The sequence below is a fragment of the Castanea sativa genome, chromosome 8, assembly GCF_040712315.1.
Source record: "Castanea sativa cultivar Marrone di Chiusa Pesio chromosome 8, ASM4071231v1".
Taxonomy (NCBI): Eukaryota; Viridiplantae; Streptophyta; class Magnoliopsida; order Fagales; family Fagaceae; genus Castanea; species Castanea sativa.
In genome coordinates this window covers 43,700,929-43,728,827 of record NC_134020.1, presented here as the reverse complement: position 1 = coordinate 43,728,827, position 27,899 = coordinate 43,700,929, and the positions used below count along the sequence as shown (strand labels likewise).

General features: G+C 35.8%; 4 protein-coding genes across 4 annotated transcripts; 3 read left to right on the top strand and 1 right to left on the bottom strand.

Annotated features, from left to right (window-relative positions):
- Positions 1–1,406: 1,406 nt before the first annotated feature.
- On the bottom strand, positions 1,407–1,892 carry LOC142606379 (uncharacterized). Its single transcript, XM_075777742.1, has one exon. It carries the CDS (start codon positions 1,890–1,892, stop codon positions 1,407–1,409), a length of 486 nt encoding a protein of 161 aa, XP_075633857.1.
- Positions 1,893–8,254: 6,362 nt separating this feature from the next.
- Positions 8,255–16,407, top strand: LOC142606928 (threonine dehydratase 1 biosynthetic, chloroplastic-like). The gene is made up of 7 exons (XM_075778304.1): positions 8,255–8,819; positions 10,114–10,293; positions 11,011–11,280; positions 11,948–12,154; positions 12,785–13,039; positions 15,526–15,660; positions 15,800–16,407. The coding sequence occupies exons 1-7, from the start codon at positions 8,340–8,342 to the stop codon at positions 15,938–15,940; spliced, it is 1,668 nt and encodes a 555-aa protein (XP_075634419.1). The 5' UTR covers positions 8,255–8,339; the 3' UTR covers positions 15,941–16,407.
- A 2,355-nt stretch (positions 16,408–18,762) lies between these two features.
- Positions 18,763–22,314, top strand: LOC142607939 (GDSL esterase/lipase At5g22810). Its single transcript, XM_075779625.1, has 5 exons — positions 18,763–19,090; positions 19,193–19,323; positions 19,803–20,036; positions 20,726–20,981; positions 21,893–22,314. Exons 1-5 carry the CDS (start codon positions 18,850–18,852, stop codon positions 22,084–22,086), a joined length of 1,056 nt encoding a protein of 351 aa, XP_075635740.1. The 5' UTR covers positions 18,763–18,849; the 3' UTR covers positions 22,087–22,314.
- Positions 22,315–26,326: 4,012 nt separating this feature from the next.
- Positions 26,327–27,742, top strand: LOC142605608 (uncharacterized). The gene is made up of 3 exons (XM_075777032.1): positions 26,327–26,534; positions 26,663–26,836; positions 27,288–27,742. The coding sequence occupies exons 1-3, from the start codon at positions 26,415–26,417 to the stop codon at positions 27,384–27,386; spliced, it is 393 nt and encodes a 130-aa protein (XP_075633147.1). The 5' UTR covers positions 26,327–26,414; the 3' UTR covers positions 27,387–27,742.
- Positions 27,743–27,899: the final 157 nt, after the last annotated feature.

The following is a 27,899-nucleotide window of genomic DNA, read 5'->3' as shown; positions in this document are numbered from 1 at the left end:
AAATGTTGCTATTTTCTTTGCCTAGTGGTAGTATTTTTTCAGGTGCTCTGTGTTCCATGGATGGCTTAGCTTTCTTCCATCTAGCGTCTCTAAGTAGTACGTTCCTTTCCTATGCCATGAAATGATTCGGTATGGTCCTTCCCAGTTTGGGCCCAACTTTCCTTGGGAGGCATCCTTTGTGGCGCTGAGTACTTTTCTTAAGACTAGATCTCCCACCTAGAAATCCCTGTGCCTAACCTTGGAGTTGTAATGCTTTGACATCATGTCTTGGTATCGTGCTAATCTCTGTGCAGCTGCTGCCCTGAGTTCGTCCAAAAGGTCGAGCTGTAAACGCAAAGCTTCGTCATTCCTATTCTCATCATAGCTTTCTACACTGTAGCTTGTTAATCCTACTTCGGTCGGTATGAGAGCCTCACTACCATATGCCAATCGAAACGGAGTTTCCCCTGTCGGTGTTCTCACCGTTGTCCTGTATGCCCATAAAACACTTGGTAATTCGTCCGGCCATATGTCTTTTGCCCCCTCGAGCCGGGTCTTGATAATCTTAAGCAAGGAACGGTTCGTGACTTTAACCTGTCCGTTGGCCTGCGGGTGGGCGGGCGATGAGTAGTGATTCTTGATCCCAAGCTGAGAACAGAAGTCTCTGAGTGTGTCATTGTTGAATTGTTTCTCGTTGTCGGAAACCAGCACCCTCGGAATACCATATCTGCAAATAATACTTCTCCATACAAAATTACCGATATTCTTTTCCGTGATAGTGGCCAAAGCTTCTGCTTCCACCCATTTGGTGAAGTAGTCAATACCAACCACTAAGAACTTTAGCTGCCTTACCATAGTTGGGAAAGGACTCATGATGTCTAACCCTCAATGCGCAAAGGGCCATGGAGCCATCATTGGGGTAAGTTCTTCCGTTGGTTGCCTTATAAAATTGCCAAATCGTTGGCATTTGTCGCAGGCTCTAACATATGTGTGGGCATCCTTTTGCATTGTTGGCCAGTAGTATCCTGCTCGGAGTAGCTTGTGCACTAAAGACCTTAAGCCAGAATGGTTTCCACAAACTCCTTCATGGACCTCCTCATCACGTAGTCTGCTTCTCAACGGCCGAGGCATCTTAAATATGGTCGTGAGAATCCTCTTTTGTATAGGACATTTTTAATCAAGACGAACCGGGCAATTTTAACCTTCAACTTCCTTGCGTTTTCTTTGTTATTGGGCAGCTTGCCTTCCTTGAGATATGCCCTTATAGGAGCCGTCCAACAACACTCACTGCTTACCTCTTGTATGCTAATGTCATCTAATAATAATGAAAGCTGGACGAAGGACAATACCTGTTCGGGGATGATCATGGATACGGCCGAGGCCGCCTTTGCGAGTCGGTCCGCTTCTTGGTTCTCCTCCCTTGGGATTTAAATTATCTTGAATTGGAGGTCATTTGTTCGACCCTTCACTTCCTCAAGATACATTTTCATCCTTTCGCTCTTGCAATCATAGCTCCCATTAATTTGACTGGCCACGATTTGAGAATCGGAGTAGACGACCACACTCTTAGCTCCTGCCGCTATCGCAAGGTCCAGTCCCGCTACCAAAGCCTCATATTCCGCTTCGTTGTTAGTAGTGGTGAAGCCCAGACGGATCATACATTCGATCTTGTCTCCTTTCGGGGTGTGGAGTACAACTCCAACACCCCCAACTTGCTTATTAGAAGATCCGTCTGTATGAACTCTCCATATGGGCGTCTCTTTTGCCCCCTGCTCCTTTGCGGTAGTGAATTCAGCAAAGAAGTCTACCAATATCTGTCCTTTCACTACCGTCCACGACTGATAATGGATATCGAACTCACTGATCTCGATTACCCATAGCACCATTCTTCCAGCAGCTTCGGGACTGCTCATTGCCCTTCTTAAGGGTTTATTTGTCAGGACATTTATAGTATGCGTTTGAAAGTACAGCTTGAGCTTTTGAGCCGTGGTCACAAGAGCGAATGCGAGCTTTTCAATCGGGGGGGTACCTTTCTTCTGCTCCTCTTAGTGCCCGACTTATAAAGTACACGGGCTTTTGCACTTTTCCTTATTCTCTAGTGAGCTGCACTGACCGTGGCTGAGGAGATGACAAGGTATAGGAACAATTCTTCTCCCAGCATAGATGGCTAAGTAATAGCGGGGCGGAGAGATACATCTTTAACTCTTCAAATGCCTATTGGCACTCATCTGTCCATTCGAATGATCTCTTCAGGGTGCGGAAGAATGGGAGGCATGTGTCCGTCGCTCTTGATACGAACCTGTTTAAGGCTGCTATCTTCTCGGTCAAGCTTTGTACTTCCTTTACCGTCCGTGGAGGAGATAGCTCCATAATCGCTTTTACTTTCTCTGGGTTGACTTCAATACCCCTCTGGGATACCATAAATCCCAAGAATTTTCCTGCGGTTACTCCGAATGCGCATTTGTTCGGATTCAACTTCATTTTGTACGTCCGAAGAGTGTTGAAAGTCTCCTAGAGGTCCCTCAGGTGATCAGACACCTTTACGCTTTTTACCAATATATCATCTACGTAAACCTGCACGTTTCTGCCAATTTGGTGTGCGAACATCTTGTTCATCAATCTCTGATATGTGGCTCATGCGTTTTTAAGCTCGAAAGGCATTACCTTGTAGCGAAAAAGCCCCTGACTTGTTACGAATGAAGTTTTCTCTTGATCAGTCTTATCCAACTTGATTTGGTTGTAGCCAGAGAAGGCATCCATGAAACTCAAGAGTTCATGCCTTGCGGTGGAATCTACCAGTGTGTCAATGCGGGAGTAGATAACTATCCTTAGGACAAGCCCTATTCAGATCTGTGAAGTCGACACATATTCTCCACTTCCCGTTGGCCTTCTTAACCATTACTACATTTGCCAACCAATCAGGGTAGTATACTTCGCGTATGAAGTCTGCTTCTTGTAGCTTCCGTACTTCCTCTACTATGGCTCGGTCTCGTTCGGGGGCGAACACTCGTTTCTTTTGTCGAATAGGGGAGAAAGAGGGTGACATGTTCAAGCTATGAACTATGACCGTCGGGTCTATCCCTGGCATATCCTCGTGGCTCCATGCAAAGACATTTTGGTTTTCTTTGAGGAATAATGCAAGCGCTTGTCGGACTGTAGGGTTAGCCAAGGTGCCGATTCTCGTGGTTCGGTCGGACCTAGAATCATCCAATTGTACTTCTTCTAATCCTTCCACTGGTTCTACCACCGTCCTCTGTTCCTCGATGCTCATTGTTTGTAGGTGGTCATCCATTTCCATCATGGCGACATAACATTCCCGTGCAGCCACTTGATTTCCACGCAGCTCTCTAACTCCGTGTTTAGTCGGGAATTTGACCATTAGGTGGTACGTAGAGGTAACGGCCCTCCATGCGTTGAGAGTTGGTCTTCCTAGGATGGCGTTATAAGCAGAAGAGCATTCGACCACAAGAAAAGCTACATCCTTGGTTATTTGTTGTGGGTAATCCCCTACCGTCACAGACAACGTGACGACACCCAGAGGGTAGACCGTTGTCCCTTCGAAGCCAACAAGGGGTGCATTTGTCAGGACCAGTCGTTCTCTACCAATCCCCATTTGCTGGAACGCGGGGTAGTAGAGGATATCCGTTGAGCTTCCTTTGTCCACCAAGACTCGATGCATGTTGTAGTCCCCTGCCCGTATGCTGACGACGAGCGCGTCGTCATGGGGGTGGTGAAGACGTTGCACATCTTCTTCTGAAAACCCGATGCTAGGGTTATCTCGTTGCATCACTCCTAGTGAGGAACCTGTCGACTGGACGCTTTGAACCATCCGCAAGTAGGTCTTTCTGGCCTTTTTGGACGAACCTGCAGAAGTAGTGCCCCCTACAATCATCCGTATATCCCCTATGGGTGGTTTGGGATGCTCGTTCTTCTGTCGGGGATTTTGTTCTTGGAGTTGACCCGTTCTCTCCTTCCTCACGAACATCTGCAACCTTCCTTGTCTAATGAGGGCTTAGATTTTTTGTTTTAAGTCATAACAGTCCGTCGTATCGTGGCCATGATCGCCATGAAAACGACAGTATTTGTCTCTTGGCCTCTTGTTCGGATCTCCCTTCAGCTTTCCTAGAAACGTCAGGGTTCCTTCGTCTTTGATCTGCATCAGTACTTGGTCAATTGGAGCTGTGAGGGGGGTGAAATTCGTGAATCTTCCCGTAGGTGGTTTGGGTCTTCGATCTTCTCGTCGTTCTCTGGTTCTAGCCATTTTTCGTCCCTTGTTCGGTTGTGTATCTTCCTGTCTTTCCCTCTTTCTAGGTTTGAAAGTGAGGAAGAGAAAAGAGAGAGAGAGAGAAGATTGATTGAGTACAAAGGGTTTGAGATGGGACTTCTGATGTGTGATGGGAGCTAGGTCACCGTTTGAGAACAAAATGGGTTCCCCAAATTTTTTGTTTTAGTATTTATATAAATCTTCAAGCCGCGTTTTTAACCTATGGCTATAGGCAAAGCTGAAGCCCCGTTTTTAAAAACGTAGCTAGAGAAAAACTAAAGCCGCGTTTTTAACACGCAGCTATAGGCAAAGCTGAAGCCTCGTTTTTAAAAACACAGCTAGAGGAAAACTAAAGCTGCGTTTTTAACACGCGGCTACAAACCTTTCTTCTTTTAAAAAAATTAAAACTGAAGCCGCATTTATAACACGCAGCTACAGGCCTTTCTTTTGTATTTTTTTTTAATTAAAAAAAGTCCTATAACCGTGTGTTTAAAACGCGGCAATAGGCTAAGACAAAAAAGGTGGCTATAATACGTAAAAACACGCGGCTTTAGATGTATTCTATAGCTGCGTTTTAGACACGCGGCTATTGACGAACAGTTTAAGCCACAGTTTCTTAAAACGCAGCTTTAGGCAGATCTATGGCCGCGTTTTTGCAAACGCAGCTAAAAAAAAGCGGCCTAAGACCCGTGTGTTTTGTAATAATGGTGGGTTAATTGATCAATAGAAAAACAAAATGGGGAGGATGAATCTAGGGGAATATAAATTGGTGCTGGATATTTTCTAGTAGAGTATTAGAAATTGGTATATTCGGATGGATGTCCAAAACTTTGTCGACCTTTTGGCTAAGATCAAGAAGTTAGATTGACATTACTCACATTAGTATGTTCAGATTGACGTTGCATTGATGGTGCGCGCATCCAATCCAAGGTGGCTGGATTATACCCCTTTTTTTTTAAATTGTGAGATATAGACTATAGTCACAAATCCTAAAAGCACAACGCAATATTTGGCATGTGTACGTAGCAAGCAAGTTGGGTTTTAAATGATACGTTACGTACCGAACCTTCCTCTTTTTTTTCTTTTTTTTTTTTGGGTGAAAAAAAGCTAAACCATGAGTTAGAGGGACCCAACAAACAAAAATCTACACTTAATTGAGACTCTCACTGTCCCATACTTAAAATTAAAATGGTTTTGATGATAAAATTTATACATGAGAAAAAGAAACAATTAACGGTTTGGCCCTAATTAGTTTCAGGGGGCCAAACTAAAAATATAATAAAAAAATTAAATCCAAAGAACAACACATACGTGCGTGCATGTGCATGCGCACGCACGCGCGCACACACACACACACACACATATATATATATATATATATATATATATATATACACACATATATAATATTTATTTATTGTTTATACATTGAATGTTTGTAATTTTGATTTATCATATGATATTTTCTTACATATTGTTTATACATTAAATACACTTTAATTTTTATAATGAAAAGATCATAACTTTATTAAAAATATATATGTAAAAACATTACATCTTAAATTGAAGCTGACTCAATCATAACTGAGTTTTTTTTTTGATAACGGGTTTTTCTCTATCTAAGTTACGTAAGCTATGTATGGCATAAGAATAATTAAAGGAAATAAAAATGCACTAGTCAATTATATAAATGCATTACCTATTCTTAGAAAACATCTAGGAGGTCAATATTGATATTAATGTCCAAAATTATATACTTTTTAAATACCAAAAATAAAAGGCGAAAATGCACTTTTGGTCCCTACATTTTGGGTCAATTCCCATTTTGGTCCCAAAATTGATTTCGTTACAAATATTGTTCCTAAAAAAAGAAAATCGTTTTTAAAATGGTCTCTGCCGTCAACCCACTAACAGAAACTTCTTACGTGGCAGACAAAATGGCTTGCTTGCTGATGTGGTGCTGACATGGCTATTAAAATATTATTAAAAATAATTATTTGGCAATTTTAAAATAACACGTCAGCATTTTAATATTTTAAACAATTTCACGTCAGAAAATTTATATAAAAAAAGAAATTAAATTAAAAAAACTTAAATAATTAAAAAAAAAAATTGATCGTAGCAACCCCTATTTTTAATAAAATAAATGTAATTATCCTTTTAATTCTTTTTCTTTTTCTTTAACCTTAATTCTTTTTCTTTTACTTTTTCTTTTAATCTCATCTCTAAACTCTCTCTATCTCTAATTCTCTCTTTCTCTCTTCACCCTCGACGAAATCTCTTAGACCCAAACTCTTTCTAATCTAGTGATGAGGTCGCTGTCGTTGAAGTCATTCAAGACTCAGTGAGGTCGCTGCTGCCGTCAAAGAAAGAAAACCCATCGTGAAGGTCCGCTGATTTGGTATGGCTCGGTTGTACGAAACCCCAGTCACTGATTCAGTATTGGAGCCTAGATTAGTGGTTGTGAAGCTGAGATGACCCCAAACTCTCAAATCTCATGATCTCATCTCCGCTCAAAACCTTATACCCAATATTGACCAACGACGAGCAGATCAAGAGGCTGATCTTCGATGTTTTAATCATGGAGGCCATGGGATCTTGATGCCGTGAAAACAATGGGAAAATTTTGGAGTCTTGCATGTGGGAGTTGTGAACACGGATCGGTGGTTGGGTTCACTAATGATTTTCGTTTGGGATGTGATCTAGGTTTCGTTGTGTTTGATCTCTATTTGTGATTTTCGTTTGTTGTTTTGATCTGGGTTTGAGTTAGTGGTTGCTGGGTTTGTGTTCATGTAATCTGGGTTTGAGTTCTTTGTATCTGGGTTTGATTGGAAAGAACACAAAGAACAAGTTGTAATGTTTGAAAATTAATAATGATAAGTTATAATTTCTTTAATTAAATTAGATTTAAGGTTTTTTTTTTAAATTTAATTTCTTTTTTATATAAATTTTCTGACGTGGCATTGTTTAAAATATTAAAATGCTGACGTGTTATTTTAAAATTGCCAAATAATTATTTTTAATAATATTTTAATAGCCACGTCAGCAAACAAGTCATTCCGTCTGCCACATAGAGTTTCCGTTAGTGAGTTGATGGCAATGACTATTTTAAAAACAATTTTTCTTTTTTAGGGACGATATTTGTAACGAAATCAATTTTGAGATCAAAATGGGAATTGACTCAAAATGTAAGGACCAAAAATGCATTTTCGCCAAAATAAAAATACAAAAGTCAAAATTTTCATAATTCAATTGGTAAAATGCTCACTCCCGTACATCCTTAAGGCGATGGTCACTCCACAAGTATAACTGTATAAATGCTTGTGGGGTATGAAAGATAAGAGTTGGAGTTCAAGTCAAAAAAATAATAAAATGCTCAAACCCTATTTTTGGTGGATACGAAATCTTAATACTACCTTATTTGATAAATAATAGACTTTTCTTTCACGCAAGAAATAACCTAATAAAATAACGAATCAACTTATGTTCTATAGGTTTCTAACTTTTACTCCCTCAAAAAAAACAAAGAACTCTTCTTCTTTACGAAAAAACAACCGAGAGAATTTCCCTCTATATAGCAATGTTCACGGAGGTCATTCTTTCCAACGCTTACTCTTACAAAGCTTTGTACTAATCTCTGCCACCACTAAGCGCTCTCTCTCTCAGCAATGGAGGCTCTCTGTTTCGAATATTCACCCACTCCTCTATTTGGCACCACACCGTGCCACTCAATGTTCCAAAAAACCAAAACCTTAACCATAAACAAAGCCGCCAAGTCTCACAAAAACCAACTGTCCAATATTACTGCAACGTTGACAAACCAAAAGGTTGAGATATTCCACAGGGCCTCACATCTGAATTCTCATAAAAAGACGAAGCTGCCTAATAAAATAACGAATCAACTTATGTTCTATAGGTTTCTAACTTTTACTCTCTCAAAAAAAACAAAGAACTCTTCTTCTTTACGAAAAAACAACTGTGAGAATTTCCCTCTATATAGCAACGTTCACGGAGGTCATTCTTTCCAACGCTTACTCTTACAAAGCTTTGTACTAATCTCTGCCACCACTAAGCGCGCGCTCTCTCTCTCTCAGCAATGGAGGCTCTCTGTTTCGAATATTCACCCACTCCTCTATTTGGCACCACACCGTGCCACTCAATGTTCCAAAAAACCAAAACCTTAACCATAAACAAAGCCGCCAAGTCTCACAAAAACCAACTGTCCAATATTACTGCAACGTTGACAAACCAAAAGGTTGAGATATTCCACAGGGCCTCACATCTGAATTCTCATAAAAAGACGAAGCTGCCTAAGCCCTCACATATCCCCCAGTTGATGAGAGTTCCTGCTGAGTCGTTAGTTTATGAGAGTGGCTTTCTAGGAGTCGTGCCAAAAAAGTTGGCGGGAGAGAGTCACAATCACAACCACAACTACAAGGACATCAATTACTTGAATGAGATATTGTTATCTAAGGTTTATGATGTTGCGGTAGAGACGCCATTGGAATATGCTTCAAAGCTCTCTGAGAAGCTTGATGTTCATATTTGGCTCAAGAGAGAAGACCTTCAACCCGGAGTAAGTACTCTGGTTTTGCTTTTGTTTAATGTAAAATATTTTGGATTTTTTTTTGTTTTGTTTATTTATTTATTATTTTTTGAAGATTCCTTTGGTAATGGTATTGATACATACGAAAGTCAAGAGTTTTGAGGTTTATTATCACCTCTTTTAAAGTTTTCAAGGGACATATGTAGGTTCAAATCATCCTCCCAATATAACTATCCAATTATTAACAACAAAAAATATTTTTAAATTAAAATTTTCATATAAATTTTAAAAGAGTAAGTTATTATTGATTATTATATTGGCTCATTATTGAGCCCATTTTATTATCCATCATTGTCAAGTTATCATATAGGTTGTTGCATGTGAAATATATTGTGACTCTAGTCTTATTATTAACTCAATTGAATAATGCTATAACCACAATCTATATTACAATATTTTAATAAACTATTGATGTAACAAATTATTAGGTCTACCATTAACATCACTTGTTTATTTATTAATAACTACTTACCATATCAGCTGTTTGGAAAAAAATTTGTAATATAATTTGTGCTATCTCCTATATAATTGTGTTGCCTTTGAAAAAAGAATAAGCTAAAAAAAAAAAAACAAAGAATGAAACTTTTTTTTAAAATTATTTGTTGATATGCTGGGTTGTGAGTGCTCAAAAATATCAAATAAAGTTAGCGTTAATAGGTCCTCCTAATTAATTCACTTAAGGACAAATTGGAAAAAGAAAAAGAAAAAAGATGGATTGTGGCCTTTCCAAGGTGTTTATTCTTAGCACTATCATCAAATAACTTTTCAAAAACATACCACTGCTTTAACATATCAAAATATTACTTTATTTATTTTAAATTTTAACACACCACTTAAAATACACTCTATAGTCTACATCAAGCACATATTTTAATTGTTTTACTTTTTTATTAAATTTTTTTTATTCTTTTTAATTAAGAAAGATATTTTGTATGGAAGAGTGCAAGATATTTCATTATTTTGTATGAATGAGTGAGAAATTTTGAATAAAATTTAATAAAAAAACAAATAGCATATCTACAGTACATAACAAATGCCAAATTTGACATTTGACACATTTCATGAAGGTGATTTTTTGTACTTGACGTGTTAAATGCTAAAAATTTAATATTTAACATACGCGATTCTCGCTCTAGGAAATGCCTTTTTGAAATTGCCCTCCTAATTCTTTTTGTGTCTTCAACGTTTCACGAACAGAAATCGATTGTCTAATTAATACTGTACTCTATAAGCGCTTACACAGTTAATGCTTTCAAACTGCTAGGTGTTCTCCTTTAAGCTACGGAGAGCTTATAATATGATGGCCAAGCTTTCAAGGGAACAGTTGCGTAAGGGAGTTATTTGCTGTTCAGCAGGGAACCATGCCCAAGGAGTTGCATTATCTGCACAAAAACTAGGTGTTGATGCAGTGGTCGCCATGCCTACCACAACTCCTGAAATCAAAGTTGATAGCCTCTTCCCCTTATATATATGTCACAATTATTAGCGTATATTGTACTTTCCTCTAAAAGTATAGGACAGTTGCAGTTCTCCTTTAAGTTTAAAACAAAGCAATCCCCCCCTCTAAGTATTTTCTAGCATAAAAAATGTGCCCAGACTCACATGTTAATAATCTTAAGGGTTGTGATAATGGGCACAACAACTTTTTTGCAACTTTTTGGCTACTTTTTGCAGTTTTTTTTTATATCCATTTTTGCAATCCTTTTAATAATTTTTTGTCAATTTTATTAAATGAGACCCATATAAAGAAATCTTAATAAGCACTGCACAATTCTTGTTAACATTTTCCTAATCTTAATATCCTCATTTAACAAAATCATCGTGTCTGACATGATAGCTAATGTCACATGCACAATGATGACTTCAAATTGTGCATGTGATAATCCATGTGTGTGATATTGGAGGGTAATTAAGGATATTAAAATGTGGGTCAAGCACAATTTAAAAAACAAAATAAATTTTGAATTTTATCTAAAAGGGAACATCGTTAGGCTTTAACTTTTAATACATTTTAGTTTTAATACCTTGTAACTGTCCTATACTTCCAAGAAAAATGCAATTTGCTCCAATTAGTAGTAAAAGCTTTTGTTGTATCTTTTGTCTAATTATGTTGTAAAATTTTAGAACCTCAAGCATTTGGTATTACATCCATTTTGTTCAGCTGAAGACAGTAGAGAGGTTAGGTGCTACAGTTGTACTTGTTGGTGAGAGCTATGCTGAAGCACAAGAATATGCAAAACATCGGGCCAAAGAAGAAGGTCGAACGTTTGTACCTGGTTTTGATCATCCAGATATCATAGCAGGGCAAGGGACTGTAGGAATGGAGATTGTTCGTCAATTACATGCTCCATTGCATGCCATCTTTGTGCCTGTTGGTGGTGGTGGCCTAATAGCTGGAATTGCTGCCTATGTGAAGTCAGTTTGTCCTGAGGTATGTGACATTGCTTGTGACATTATTTCTTAGAGATTTAATTAAGCAAAGCACTTATGCAATGACTTCAATGGTGAGATGGAGAAAGCATACAAAGTTAAAGGTACTACAGTTTTTTGAATTCAAGTCACTAAAATTATACTTCAAGTTAATTATGAGCACATTGTTTTGAGGACATGGATGTTATTAAAGCTGTGTTGAAACATGGAAGTTAAGGCCAGGGGCAGTTCCTTGTGTAACATTTCAAATAAGAAATGTGACTTTATGTGGGGGGGGGGGGGGGGGGGAATCTTAAGGATACCCTATATATGCAAAGACATCTAAAGGCTGAAAAGAAGAAAAGTATGGACTCCTAGAATTTAACTTGTAGACTGCTCAAGGTAAATATCTGCTGTGCCCTAAGAATTTGGGGTTAGACATGAAAAGATTTTTATCTGTTCATTTATTAATTTTAAATATAATAATGACAACTAAGCCTTACCCCAAATTTAATGATAGATCAACATCCAAATTCTTGGAATTCATCGATGCACCTGGTCAATTGTTTGTCCCACCTGCTATGTGATGCGTAATTTGCATCTCACATTTATTTTAGTCAGTGTGTAGATTTTATAGTTCCATGTGAATAAAACCATAATTAGCACTACATTTGATATCTCTAATGTAGGTCAAAATCATCGGAGTGGAGCCATATGATGCAAATTCAATGGCACTATCACTCTATCATGGGCAGAGAATTGTGCTAGATAAAATGGGAAATTTTGCAGAAGGGGTAGCCATTGAAGAGGTTGGGGAAGAAACATTTCGGTTGTGCAGAGAACTGATTGATGGGGTAATTCTTGTTAGCCATGATGCTATCTGTGCATCAATAAAGGTTAGTCATTCTTCCTACTTTTAGCCCACGAGCTTTGCATCACAGAGGGCCTTGATTTTACACTACATGGAATAGTACGTTGTTTCCTTTTAAATTTAATGAAATGCATCTTAGCCTTTAGGCTTTTCCATAAGCCTTAGATGGGCATTCCATTTCATAGCTTATGTTTATAGGTTATTGTTGGCCTATTTTTGCACCTGATTCTCAAATTTTCTGTTTCACAAATAATGAAGTGGACAACTTGATTCACACAGAATGAATTAACTAATATTCTTTTTATTTTTCTTGAAGTCACCTCTTCAGTAAGGATAGAGAAAACATAAAAATGTAAATGTACACTGCTAGTAAATGTGAACGATATCTGATTCATTTAGGATGTAAAAAGAGTATTCTCAGATGCATCTTGAAAGGGCATTTCATTAAGAATTTGCTAACCCTTACATTCTAATTGGGTCAAGGAGTCATTTCTTGCTTACACAGCTCAAAATAACGATGGAAAGAATGAAAGAAAGAAGAAAAAGGAAAAGAAAAGAGTTATTCACTAAGCTTGCACATATTCTTGAAGGAATTGTGGCAATGAAATTGTATTATTTTGAGTACTACTAATTATGATTGGAATATTTGCTGCAGGACATGTTTGATGAAAAAAGAAGCATACTTGAACCAGCGGGGGCCCTTGCCATTGCTGGAGCAAAAGCATATTGCAAATATCATGGACTGCAGGGTGAAAATGTTGTAGCAGTAACCAGTGGAGCAAATATGAACTTCAATAAACTTAGGTTGGTATCTCAACTTGCTGATGTTGGTAGGCAGCATGAGCCTGAGGCTGTCTTCTCGACAATTGTTCCACAGAAGAGGGAAAAATTGGAACAGTTTTCCGGACTGGTATGGCAACAATATACTTTCTATTATGTCCAATAAGCTATTTATGTTCTATCTTTTTGTTTCATTGGATTTTCTGCACCTAAGAGCAACATTTTGTTCTTGATAACTATCACCCTCAAGCAAGATGTTAAGTACCTGCAGATTTTGGGTGTGGGACCAGAATTCTACTGCCCACTTTCTAACAAAATGGGCTTGCTCTTCATTTGTTTCTGCTTGTCTCTTGCCTGAGGTCTTTCCTTTGGGGCTGATCATTTCCATTAGGAAAAGAATATCTCTGCATATTGATGTTTGTTTTTCAATGAATTTTTTTTGCACCAAAAAAAAACATGCAGTTTTTGGTATGCATTTTTAAAGTAATTTTGTTCCAAAAAGTTGTCAACTAAATAATAGAAACCAAGGCAGTAAAATAAAATATACTCATTGTGCTGAAATTTATGTTGAAAGAAAAACAAGTTAAATGTTGATCCACATTTTCACTGCTTGTTGCTCATCTTATTAGCTGTGTCAAATTCCATACAGTTTCTGAGCTCAGACAAATGTTATATACTTCCAACTCTAAAAAATAAAAAACAAAAATCAACCTCACAAATAATGACTTGGTCAAAAATCAAGGATAGATACAGGATTTCAAGCTGGGGTCGAAGATAAGCCAAAAAATAATTTCAAATACGCATCTATGTAGCATTAATAAACTATCAACCAAGACAAATACCAAAAATTCATTGTTTCTTAATATATTAAAATACAATCATCTACCAATAAAAACAAAAAACATAAAACACTATTGTCTTTTAATACAATCATCTATGAAAAGGGAACTCGAAACTTTCAAGTCTTCCAAGTCATCTATGATTGAATTCAAACTAAATGTCGAAGCTATATTTTTTTCAATGTATAACATCAAAGAGTCCGTCAAAAAATCATTTTCTATTTTGTTTTGAAGGTTAGTTGTAACAACTTTCATAATTGAAAATGCTCACTCTGTAGTAGTAGTAGTAGAAACTGAAAGAGTAAGCACTTTCCAGTTTTCACTAACCATTGACACAACTCAAATAAACTATTCAATTTTTTGAACTCTGGATCATGTACTACATTACGCTCAAAATGATAAAACTCATTTTCCAACACTTGTTTGTCATAATTTGTGAAATCTTGTGGATAGAAATCATTTACCAACAAACAAAGATCACTACTTCTGAAAGATCTTAATACCTCTCGAGGTTCCATTTTGTTTTGAAGGTTAGTTTTAACAACTTTCATAATTGAAAATGCTCGCTCTGTAGTAGTAGTAGTAGAAACTGAAAGAGTAAGCACTTTCCAGTTTTCACTAACCATTGATACAACTCAAATAAACTATTCAATTTTTTGAACTCTGGATCATGTATTACATTACGCTCAAAATGATAAAACTCCTTCTCCAACACTTGTTTGTTATAATTTGTGAAATCTTGTGGATAGAAATCATTTACCAACAAACAAAGATCACTGCTTCTGAAAGATCTTAATACCTCTCGAGGTTCTAAAGCTGAGCTAAGCTTAAGTAACTCCATTCTATTTTCACATTATTGCTTGTATAAAAAAATTAATTAAAAAGAAAATAAGAAAAAGAAAATAAGAATTGGAAGCGTTATTTTATATAATGTGTTACAATAAAAGGAAGCTTGTAGTTTCCAACAACTCCAACATCTCTCTGATTTGGGCAATTGTCATAAAAACTAATCACGCAAGAGTCTTGCGTGATAAGTTTTTTTTTTTTTTTTTTTTAAATTTACATGGGCACTTGAGTCTTGACTGGGTTGTCCAGCTGGGAGAGGGGGCCAAGTCATTTTAATAAGGAGCCAAAGTTTTTTTTTTTTTTTTTATGGAAAATTTTTGCTACTGATTTTTTTTTTTTTTGGGCCGGGGCCTGGTGCCCTTAGGCCCCACCTGATCCGCACCTGTCAAAAATGATTTACATTTTTTGTTAGCTATCCTAATCATCTGATTACCTTTACTCTTTTTTTTTTTTGAAATCGTATTAGCCGTCTTTCTTTATTTTGTCTTTTACTCTGGGAGTGCCAACCTCCACTTTGTTGAGAATTACCCTGCAAATTTGTGGATACCTGATTGAACTAGTAATGGCTCTCAGATCTGAAGCTCATGGCTTGTAGATTGTTTACATAGCAAGATAGTTTATTGGTCCAACTAATTTTAATTAGACTCTTGATACTCATCTTTTTTTAATTTACTCTCAGTTTAGTTGCTTACAAGTTAAATATGAGAAGAATTGAAATTTTAATACTTTGATCATAGCTCTGTTAAGATCGATATCTTATAATAAGATTCCAGGGCTTTTTTATTTTATTTTAAGTTTTTAATGACTTTCCTATGTAATGCAATAAGCAAGTGTTAGAAATATACCAAGAGAAAAATTTATGAAATTGTTCACATTCAGTTTATTATCACATCGGTACTAGTTCTGATTTCAACCCGTGGATATCTTTCAGGTGTGTGATCAATTAAGTATTGAAAATGAGATTCTCTGTCGATTTGTAATCCCAGACAGGCCAGGTGTTCTGATGAAATTACTGAATGCCTTCAATGGCCGTTGGACTATGAACTTGTTTCACTACCAAGGACAGGTTGTACTTAATATTCTTCTAGCACATTGGTCTCTCAATTATGCAAAAGCTCAATTTATTTTGGTAATTTTCATTAAACTGATCTGTTCATTTAGATATTGCTTCTCGTCGCTAAAATATGTGTTGTCCTCATTTCCAGGGTGAAAGTGGCGGAAATGTATTGATGGGTCTGCAAGTTGTAAGCTCAGAGATGGATGAATTCAAGGCTTTGGCCGACACTCTAGGATGTGATTATGCATTTGAAACTAGCAATAAAGCTCTGCAACTTTTGTTGCATTAATGGATGACACCGTATGTGTACTGATTCTATCTAAGCTGTTTATACAAAGGGAAGTAAGGAGCCAAGGAATGAAATCATCAGGAAAAAAAAACTAAAGCTGGTGTCTCTAGCTGGAAAGGATTTTCTCGTATTTAAACCTCCAAGTCCCTCCCATTTTAATCAAGATGTAAGATACATAATGTTTAAAAAATCAAATGGTTTTTAATTAACTTATGTAAACCACTTAAAAATCAAATAACTATCACGTCTTACATAAATTGGAGGGAATCAGAGATTTAAATGGGAGGGAATCTTATCCTGTTTCTCGCTATGTAGTCTAGTCTTGTATGTAATGAAACATTTAACTTGAAGCATAATTAACTGAGCTGAAGGTTAATGGTTGTGAAGTTTACCCCAAATATAATGAATGCTACAGCTAACTTATTGCTCTTCCCAATTGTTTGTACTTCCATTAGATCATTGCACATCAGATTTCTAAGTCATCTCCTATGTTTTGATTTTTATTACCTTTGTTAACCATGCAACCTATTGGTGAATCGTCAAGGATTATAATATAAACTTAGAGGAAGACCATTGATTCATACTCTCAATAAAGTTTCTCTAATGGAACACTTCATTGGACTAATAATGAACTTAAAGGATTGTCAAGGCTTATAAGAGTAAGGGAAAGAAAAGAGAAGAAATTTTCCGTGTGTGTGGGTGTGAGGAAAAAAGAGTGGAATACATCTTCCACTCCTTTGGTTCACAAAGGAAGGAGAAAGGAAAATATGTTATTTGACTTTTATGCTATTATGGATATATTTGGCACTCTTTTTACTTAGGTGTGTAAAATTAGTGTACCATTTGGGCGAGTTGGTACATTGATCCCTAAGTACCAAGTGCTTGGGGAACAAGAGGAGAGCTTAGGTTTGTATTGCCAAAAGCAGGAATATTAAACTAAAATTCATGTATAATGAACATACAAAGTGTGTTTAGATACTAACGAAAAATTAAAATTGTTTTACTATTCAGTTTATTTTTACTACTATTCATGGTTCCATTGTACTTTTTGATACTATTCAAGAGTCTCACTATACTATTTCAACTAATTTTTATCTTTATTTATAATACTTTCAACAATAAATTTTTAATTTTAGCAAAATAAACAATTTTTAAATAGACCCAAAATAGTCTGAGGTGAACAATGTCACAAACATCAACTTTTAGTTGCTTATTATAAAAGATGGTACATTGTATTTGGCCTTTCGTGTGGATGTACTTCTTTGACCACACCAAACAGGACTTTGAAGTCATTTAACATAGCTAGCCTACATTTTTTTTTTTATCGAATATGAAATTCCGCCTTTGGCCACATGCCATGATCGAACTAACCATAGCATAATAGAAAATCTCACCCTTTGGCATTAGCATCTGCTCTGGTCATACTCTCCTAAAACAATAGTTAATGTATCTTTTTTCCTCAAAAAGAGAAAGGTTCAACACCAGTTAGGAGGGAAGGTAACATCAATTACTACCCACCAAATCCCACATAGGATTAATAGTATAAATGAACACGAAATCACAGTAATACAGCATTATACAATAACCCATAAGAAAAGTAATCAAGGGCAATAAAACAGAAGCCCCATGTGTAGCAAAAGGACATCATTGTCCCACATCGAAAAGGTTGATTATGCATGTAGTTGGGTTTCCACTGCCCTTTAACTAGATTGAAATTGCTCAAGCATGAAATATTTAAGGGCTTTCCATGTCTGTGGCCAACTGGCTATGTTTCAGACTTCAGTCTTGTGAGAATTTTATGGACAAAGGTTGTGATAGTGATTGGAGAGCTGCTAGAAGAAAAGGACACAACATAGAAAATACAAGGGTAAGAAACTAAAGTTTGCAGCCATATATGTCTAAATGGCTAAATACAGTCATTGAATTTAAGTCAATTCTCTTTTATTTGAGTTGAATACATTTATTAAGGGAGGGTGTCATAGAAGCCAGGACAGCTAAAACATACTTCCTCACGACACTTCAATTGAATTTAGTTCGACACATATCCTCTTGTGGTTTTTTTAATTTGTAACACACGTAATCCCATATCTTTTACGAAGTTTCTGTTTCTTATACAAAGGATTGCAACCATTTCTTATGTAGACAGGGAAGGATAATCTAGATTCGGCTCACTCAAAATTTAATCATTTATAAATATAGTAAATGTAATGACACAACATTTTTTTAATAATTGTTGAGGTGACCATCTGTTATCATGGACAACAAGAGTAAAGTTATTGGTAATCTCAATGAAAGTAATGTTGCATTAATTACAATTTGTAACCTTTACAAGTTGTATAATATATTATGTATATAGCATTATTGTTATAATAATAGGTACCAATAATACTGCAAATTTTACTTCATAAGCTTTTAAATTAACCCTTCTCAAAAAAAAAAAAAAAAAAGCTTTTAAATAAATGTCATTAATAACAAGAAAGTAATTCAAACATACATTTATTAAATCAACCAATTACATTTTTTGTTACCGCAGTTTTTAAACCTTATCTTTGTATTTTCGTATAATAAAATTGGTCATGTTTATTGTGTGACCCTCCAATGGACGTTTTTCTGGCTTGGTGATTAGTCGTGTGTATCACTATTCTAAGATTAAGAAGGTTCAAAATGTCGGTGAAGAAAGGAAAATAGATAGTGTACCTGTATTTCAGACTGTTTCTTTTTTGGAGAAACGTGTACCTGTAGCTCAGACTAGTTATTGAAATTTGAACTTCAAGCCTCCACTTCCATGCACTCCTTAAATTCCCACTTCCCTAGTAATCCATGTTCAGAACCTCTCTCTCTCTCTCTCTCTCTCTCTCTCTCTCTCTCTCTTACAGCAAGAAAATCACTGCTGAGAACAGATTATAATAATGGGCTACTTAAGTTCTTTCTTGGCTTCCTTTCTTTTTCTGGTTCTATTGCTCTTTGTGGCAAATGGGCAGCCTCTGGTTCCGGCATTGATCATATTTGGGGACTCTGTTGTTGATGTGGGTAACAACAACGACCTCGAGACCATTATAAAATCAAATTTTCTTCCTTATGGAAGAGACTTTGTGAAACACAAACCAACCGGAAGGTTCTGCAATGGAAAGCTTGCCTCGGACTTCACTGGTACCTATGATTGATTCTCAAAAAACTCTCACTCTCTTATGTCAATGTCTTTTATTTGTTTTGCTAATGAAGTTTGCATTTTTGTTTTTTCTTCAATCACAGCTGAAAATTTAGGCTTCACTTCATATCCACCAGCCTATCTTAGCAAAAAAGCCAAAGGAAAGAACCTCTTGGGTGGTGCCAACTTTGCCTCAGCTGCTTCTGGTTACTTTGATGCTACAGCCAAACTATATGTAAAGACACTAAAAAGCACAATAATGTTACAAAGAGAACTTTCTTTTTTGAAAAATTTGACAATTGAAGAAGTGGTGAACTGTGGAGTCCATGAGTGTCAATTGTGTCCACACACACCGTCAACCACTTCAACAATTACAAATTTTGTTGTGAAAAAAAGTTGTCACTAGCATTATTGAAAGCAGAATATTTTCTCACCCTTATTCTTATATCTTATATTGATAAAGCTAAAGACACAACAAAATTCATAACATTTTCACTGCTGCTGCTAAGATAACAAATTGTAATCGATGTACAACAAAGTATTGTCTGTGGTGGTTTTGTTTGAAAATAATGCTATACTAATCACAATTTATCACATTTTAATAAATTACAAAAAATAAAGTCACAAAATTTGTTGTCTCTCGCAGCATTATTGTTCATATATTTATGCATACATGACATGATTAATATGTTGTTGGGGATTTTGGTGGTGTAGAATGCGATCCCATTAAAGCAGCAGCTGGAGTACTACAAGGAGTACAAGAATAAGTTGGTGGAAATTGCTGGGAAATCAAATGCGTCATCAATAATATCTGGTGCAATCCACCTCATTAGTGCTGGGAGCAGTGACTTTGTTCAGAACTATTACATTGATCCTTTTCTTTACGAGGCCTATACTCCTGATCAGTTCTCAGACATTCTCATTCAATCCTATACAGATTTCATTCAGGTCCCTCATATAAACCATCAATGGAGGTTACTTCAGCCATTCTCTAACGTATAAGATAGAAAGTAACTGTGGTGTACTTGCCCCAAAAAAATCACAATATTTTTTCACTTGTTTTGATGGAAAGTCATTAACACCACTTTATCACACAATAATCACAAAAGTTTTAAGTCAATAATTGTTGGAAAAAAAATGGTATCACTACTGCTACACTTATTATCACACACTAATCACGGAAACACTCATATACTTTCCACATTGATAAGTCATAAGTACCTTGATATATTCTTCCTACATGTTCTAGTCAGCTAGCTCAACAGTGAGACTAGTCATTATTTTAGACTCACCAGAAATTTGTTGAATTTTTTCACTTTTAATGTTCATATTTTTCACTAATTGAATTGAATTGAAACTAAGTTCCAGTTAACTCAACTGATAAAGTCTTTTGTCGTCAAATAAGAGATTTGTGATTTAAACACATTCTACATCAAAAACCAATTAGTGTCTTAGCTTGATAATAAGAACAATCATTATAGAGTGCACGCTATAGATTTAAATTATCCTATTTATCCAAAAAAAAAAATCTACAAAAATACAAGACACTGTATTAAAGTGTTTATATGAATGATTGTGAGCTATATGCAACTTAAAAAAAGGTCCAATTCACATTGCTAAAAATCATTTTGTGACAGAACCTGTATGATTTGGGAGCTAGGAAAATTGGAGTGACAACTCTGCCCCCAATTGGATGCCTGCCAGCAGCCATCACAATATTTGGGTCGGATAGCAACGAGTGTGTGGCTAGGTTAAACCATGATGCAGTTTCCTTCAATACAAAGCTCAATGCCACATCTCTGAGGTTGCAAAAAAAGCTTTCTGGCCTCAATTTGGTTGTCTTTGACATCTACCAAACTCTCTTCGATCTTGTCACTAAACCTACAGATAATGGTACGTGGATTACTCCTTTGAATCTTGGGCTTGTGTGCCACATCTCAAGCCCAACTCCGTAAACATTATCATTTTGTTTAAAATTCATAATAGTCTAATTAATCATTGGTTACTGATTAATAACATTAGTCTAATTCTAATTAATCATTAATTCATAATAGTGTTATAAAGAAAATATACATTCACTTTTCCTCAAATTGGTTAAAAAATAGACAATGTGCAAATTCGGTAATGCCGTTTTAAATCACACTTTTTCAAAGTATAACTTTTCTAAACTGAAATATTTATTTAAGTATTGCTTTTTTAAGATGAAAAAAAATTTAGTTCCAAATGAATAAATAGGTCCAAATTTTTTTGAAACTAAACTTTTGTCCTTTTTCAAATGACCCCATTTTTAAAAGAACAGACTAAACTAGCGTTAACAAGCTCAGGTTACCCTAAGCATTAAAAAGGTTTTTGCGTGGGCTAGCCAATAAGGTCAGACCATTTTGGGCCACTCAAACCCAATAGGGCATTATGGGTTTGAACCAGGGAGAGCCTAAATCAACCCAATCGTGCATCTATCTTCTTTTCTTTTAAAAAAAAAATATTTTTTTAATATAAATTTCTGAATAAAATGTTTTTTTTAATGAAAAAAATGTTTATTAAATTAAAGGAAAGCAATAAGCCAATAAAAATAAAATTTGTACTGTTACGTCTTAATACCATGTCTTGAAATATATTTAAGAATGGCCTAGCTGAAAGCTAATTGGGCAAACAATTTTGCTCGGTCACCTATATTAAAATAATAATAATAAAAAAAGCCTACAAATTTGAGCATGGCCCAGCTCAGTGTGAGCCTCTATTAAAAGAAAAACTAATTAGACATTGACATGGATTGATTATTTACACTATAATCTGTGTGATTACAGGGTTTTTTGAGGCAAGAAGGGGCTGCTGTGGAACGGGGTTGCTAGAAACATCAATACTATGCAATCCAAAATCAGTTGGCACATGTGCCAATGCATCGGAGTATGTATTCTGGGACAGTTTCCATCCATCAGAGGCTGCAAACAAAATTTTAGCCGATAATTTGCTCATAAATGGCATCTCCCTCATCGGCTAGTCAAACACTCGCATCTACATCAACATTATTATTCTGCTTTAGTCTTTGATTGATGTTGTTTAAAGTTTGGTTATTAGAGTCTGTCTTGTTTTGTGGATCTACTTAGGTGGAAAAAAAAAAGAGGCAGGATTTGTGAGTTGTGTATTCAGATTTCTTCATAAGTTAATTGCTTTTGTATGTTTTGACAAGAAATAAAATAAAGACTAAAACTGTCTTATCTTTTACTTACCTTAAATTTGTGTCACAAATATACTTGTTAAAATTATTGTTGGGTAATTGAGAGAAGAGAGAGAAAGTGAAATATATAATTAACATGGTTCAACTTAATGGTCTAAGTCCCCAACAAAAAGCTTGTGATGGCTATGTCTTTGCGCTATTGAGATTTGTTATGTTACTATGGCTCTCCACGAGTCGGGCGGATCGGGTTTGGGGTCAAACTATCACTCGACCCACTCAAGTCGAGTGAATAGATTTCTCACCTGTTGTCAACCAAATGGTTAGTCGAAATTGTTTGCCTCAGTTCTTCGGTTTGGTGGGTCGGATTCGTCGGGTGATTGGTTTGAAGGAAAAGAACAAAAAGAGAGGCAAAATCAAGCAAAGAAAAAGCTTGGAATAGAGACAGAGAGAGAAATCAAACATAAAAATAGCAAAACCAAGGCAAATTTGGTAAATAGTACGAATTCCGGAAAATTTTCAGTGAATGGTATGCGGTTGAAAGTATTTCGTAAGTTGGACTGTTTTTTGAAAATCGAGTTTGTGAAACTCGAGTTCCACCCCAAAATCGAGTTTCTCAAACTCGATTTAGACCCAACGTGAATTTAAAAAAAAAATGGAACTCGAGTTTACTAAACTCGAGTTCCACTTTAAAAAACCAACGGAACTCGTGCTTGCTTCCCTTGAGTTGCATTTGGTTTATTTTTTTTAAAAGCATGGAACTCGAGTTTACTAAAATCGAGTTCCACTTTTTTTTTTTTTTTTTTTTTAAATTCACAACAAATCTAAATTGAGATTGAGAAACTCGATTTTGGGGTAGAACTCGAGTTTCACAAACTCGATTTTCAAAAAACAATCCAACTTACTAAATACTTTCAACCGCATACCATTCATTGAAAATTTTCCGAAATTCGTACTATTTACCATATTTTGCCCAAAAATGAAATATCTATGAGCTTGGAATAGAGACAGAGAGAGAAATCAAACATAAAAATAGCAAAAACCAAATATCTATGAGCTTGGAACGGAGATAAAGAGAGAAATGAGATTTTGAAATCATACTTGAGAGAGAGGAGACCCAACACATGGTAACAAATAGGAAGCAAAACTCGTCAGCAAACAAGAAGTTGAACTCGTTGGCAATGGTGATGGTTGGTAGGGAATAGTCAAGCTACGGTTTGAATTTTAAAGAGAAATTCTGAGATGTGAACTAGGAATATGGGAGTCATTAACATTATTGTTTTCTTTTGGTTTATAAAGGTGAAATTGCTATTGCCTAACATTGATTCAAAAGTTCAAACTGGCATGAATAGCTAATATGCCTACTAACATTGATTCAAACAATTTTTCTATAGTTAATTTTGTGGTGAATAGTGTTAGGAGTATTGATTAAATGATTAAATTTACCATATCCCAATAGCTTAAGCTTTTGGGACAATCGGTAATTTAACATAGTATCAGAGCATGAGATCTTGAGTTCGATCCTTGTCTTCTTCACTCTACCTCCCATTTAAATTCTCACGTGTTGGGCCTCACCTATTAAAAGGTAGTTTCGGCCCATGCGTGAAGGGGAATGTTAGAAGTATTGATTAAATGATTAAATTTACCATATCCCAATAGTTTAAACTTTTGGGACAATCGGTAATTTAACATATAGCTACTGACATGACAACATCACAAAACACAAAAGTCTATTCCATCAAGGAGAAACTTACCTGCCCACATGTAAGTGTAATTAAATCTGCAGATGGTGCAGTAGTTTTGGTCATGTTGGTTGTTGCGGTTCTAAAACTTTTAAATTGTCACTCAAACCGAAACTTCAGGTTTGGTAGTAGTTAGACCCACATCCGACTAACTTACGTATTTGGAACCAATCGTGGGGCTTCGGGTTGGACAAGTCTAGTCGGTTTGGTCGGGTTGTCCAACTAGTTGGACAACCCTATATGTTACAATGATCCAATGTAGGGTATATACACTAGCTAGTCTTAGGCTAATTATATATTAAGCCTACTTTGTTTAGTATTTAAGAGGTAAGTAATAGGCCTCCTCTGTCTTTGACCTCTAATAAAATGTCTCATAAATGAGTAAATGACTTACTTAAATGGGCGAATGAACTCGATCTAAGTTTCAATTTGTTGAACTATAACATGATCGAGCCTTTTGTTGTGATTAGGAAGGCTTTGCACATTATTTTGATTGGGATAGCATGCAAATGAATTAATGGATTATGTCTCCAAATGGTTGAAGAGATCTTTGTTGTCACTGAAACTTTAACATCTCCAGTTGTTTGAACTTTGATGACAATGGATAGTCCATCATGTTAGGGATGATGGGCAAATCAATTCTCTAACCTAAGTCATTGTGGCAAAATTTCAAATGGTCAAATATTAATAACTATCTTATCTATAACTGAACTGTATTAAATATCAAGCTTTTTTATTTAAAAATTAAACATAAACATGAATTTTTAGATTAGATAGTAGATAACATTTGATCTATATAAAATTCAGTGTGCTTGTTAAGGGGATTGAAAACATATAATATAAAAAGTTGCAGTGGAAAAATGAAGCTTGTCACTCGAGTTTTTCAATGACCCTTAACTTGTGTGAATTCAAGATCATTTGACCAAAATGTCAAACTTTCTGGATAAAAAAAAATTAAAAAAAAAAACAAACAAACAAACAAAAACAAAACAAGATGGAGTTTTATCGTTTCCTTATTTTTGCTATATCTTGTATGATTTACATCTGATTTGTACATAACCAATTCTTTGATAAGATAATCTAATTTATTAGTCAAATTTAGCCAAATCTTGTATTATATGAAAAAAACCCTTCTGTGGCGTTTGGTACGGGGAATCCACATTACTCCTAGCATCTAGATTTCCAGGAATGTAGCTATTCCTATGTTTGGTTTTATTGGGAGATTCCCAGGAATGTGAGATGATAATGTTTGGCGTATTCCTAAGAATCTTAAATGAATTATTTGTTTTTCCTATTTTGTCCTTAGATTTGAATGTGAAGTACCAAGCCCATTAAAAAAAAAATCTTCCTTTAAATAAATAATGAAAAAATATATATAAACTATTAATTAGTCCTTTAAAAAAATATCTTACTCTAAATAGATAGATAAAAAACATTATATAAACTATCAATTAGTAACACATTCATTAAAACTGTGATCTAACATTTCAAAATGACAAGAATAATACAAAAATAACTATTAGCAGAGTTATTTATCCTGTTTATGTTGTTTTGGCGAGAAAAGATAAAGACAAGATAGAAGATATTGATAATTTGTTTTATAATTTATCTTAATTGCTTAAATGATAAGGAAAAAGGGTTAAAATTGTCAATTTATAAAAAATACAATTTCTTTTAAGTTTGGGAATCTGGATTCCCACCTGTTTTAAAGGGAATCCACATTCCTACTGAGAGGGGTTTAAGGATTCCCCTGGCATCTGATTCCCTAGCGTAATTTGCAACCAAATATGGGAATCTTTAAACATTCCTGAGAATCCTAAAACATTACCCCGTACCAAACGCCACCTTCAGGTTTCACTTAAGTTGGCCAATTTTCATAGAATCAAAGCGACCTTAGTTCGTGCATCCAAACCCCATCCTTTAATCACCCTTATTTTCTTGAGTAATGTTAATAAGACCTATATAATGCATCCAAACCCCATCCTTTAATCACTCTTATTTTCTTGAGTAATGTTAATAAGACCTATATAATGATCTAAGTAACATCACTTTCACCTAAGTTTATTATAATCACTCAAAAAAAAAAAAAGTCTATTACAATCAATAGTTGGAGTAATGTTGTAAAGTACAAACATTGTCATATAGACCAAAATCATATTTTTAAAACACGATTGCAAAATAAAGTATGTATGAAGTGTGCATTGTGCAATAGCTAGTGTGTAATTACATTTTCAGCAATTGTCGTGCAAAATTGTGTGAAAAATATTGTGAGCCGCAATTTCTCTCCCAAAATTTTCAACCTACCCTTTTCACTGCACCCAAACAGAGTAACAGGCTTATTCCCTCCTTTTTCCTAAATGCGAAAGAAAACGTGAGAGAGAGAGAGAGAGAGAAAAAGAGAAAGAAAGAGGGATGGACTTCGGGCTAGCAGCGCTGAAGTTGGTGTGCGCTCAGCTGAGGGAGGCCAAGGAAACAGAGTCGCAAAACTCCTTCACTCTTGGCGGCATTCTCTTCCAACGCGCCTGGTTACAGGTCTTTCAGTCTACTCTCTCTTAATATTATTCTAATTCTTCTAATCACACCATACCCCCCCCCCCCAACACAACACAACACAACCAAAACAAATCAAACTAATCTGTTGTTGTGTGATCACTGGTCAGGGCGTTCTGGTCTCCACCTCCGACGCGGGAGCCCCCTTGCTTCTCGACGACGGCACCGGCGTTATCCACCTCTCCCTCTCCGGCGACTTCCGTCTCCGCCCTTGGAAGACAGGGATGTATGTAATGGTCGTTGGAGGTTACATTGCGAGTTCGGGTGAGCCCCCCATGATTAAGGTACAAAACAAAACCCCTCACTTGTTCTTTTTATGCTTCAAGTAGACATTGATGGGTTACTGTTGAACCTTAGATTATACTTACATTCCTCGCTTAGAAGTAATTATAAATTGTTCCTTGTATTCACAAAATTTAGGAGAAATGCGATTTTTTAAGGTAGATGTTTGTTGATAGTACAAATGGACATATTGACAAGTGCTTTTACCAAAAGTGACATGTTGCTAGTCAAGTCCAAGAATAGAAGTCCCACAAAAATAAAAATAAAAGATAAGACTGCTTACCAATCATCTCTTTATAAAAACTCCACAAAAATAAGAATTTGTTGGCAACCACAAATTTTGGAACAATTTTTTGTTTTTACTATTGCAAACATTTGGGCTTTGCATTCATGGTTGATATGGGATTAGAGTAAATCGGCGTTGCCTGAAATTCTGTTGTGTCCTAATATCAGGTTCACAAGATTGTTGATCTTTCTGCATTCCCGGATCGAGAGGCAATGTGGTATCTTGAAGTTATTGAGGCATACAAACTGTTCTATGGTCCCAATTGAAGAACTTGTATGTTTCTGTTCAGATCATATATAGTGGAGAGATAGTGAACTTAGTAACCCCATATGCAGATTGTAGCTCCATGATGCTGATTGAAATTGCCACAGAAGTCCCTCCATGGTTTCCCTCTTTGGCAAATTTTTACTTAGCAGTTGGCACCATTGATTTAAAAATTTTAAACTTGTAATGACATTGATTTTGTGTTTATTTTCACCAATTCCTTCAAAAGTATAATGACATAGATATTTGAACTTGAGCGATGGAGTCCTGTAATTATTTCTCCCCTTTCGTAAATTGTACTGGTAATGTGATTTTGCAAAATTTATAGACGGTTAATGACATTCTTTCATGCTTGTTATCTTCTGTTCTTTTTTGCATGGAAGTTGAACATGAAGAATCGAAACTCCTAGTTTGAAGAGTTCAAAAGTATTGAAACTCAAATGTGCATTTTATTTTTTCTTCTATTCTCATATCTGCAGCTTAACAAACAGCTGCCTCTATTCATATCAGGTCAT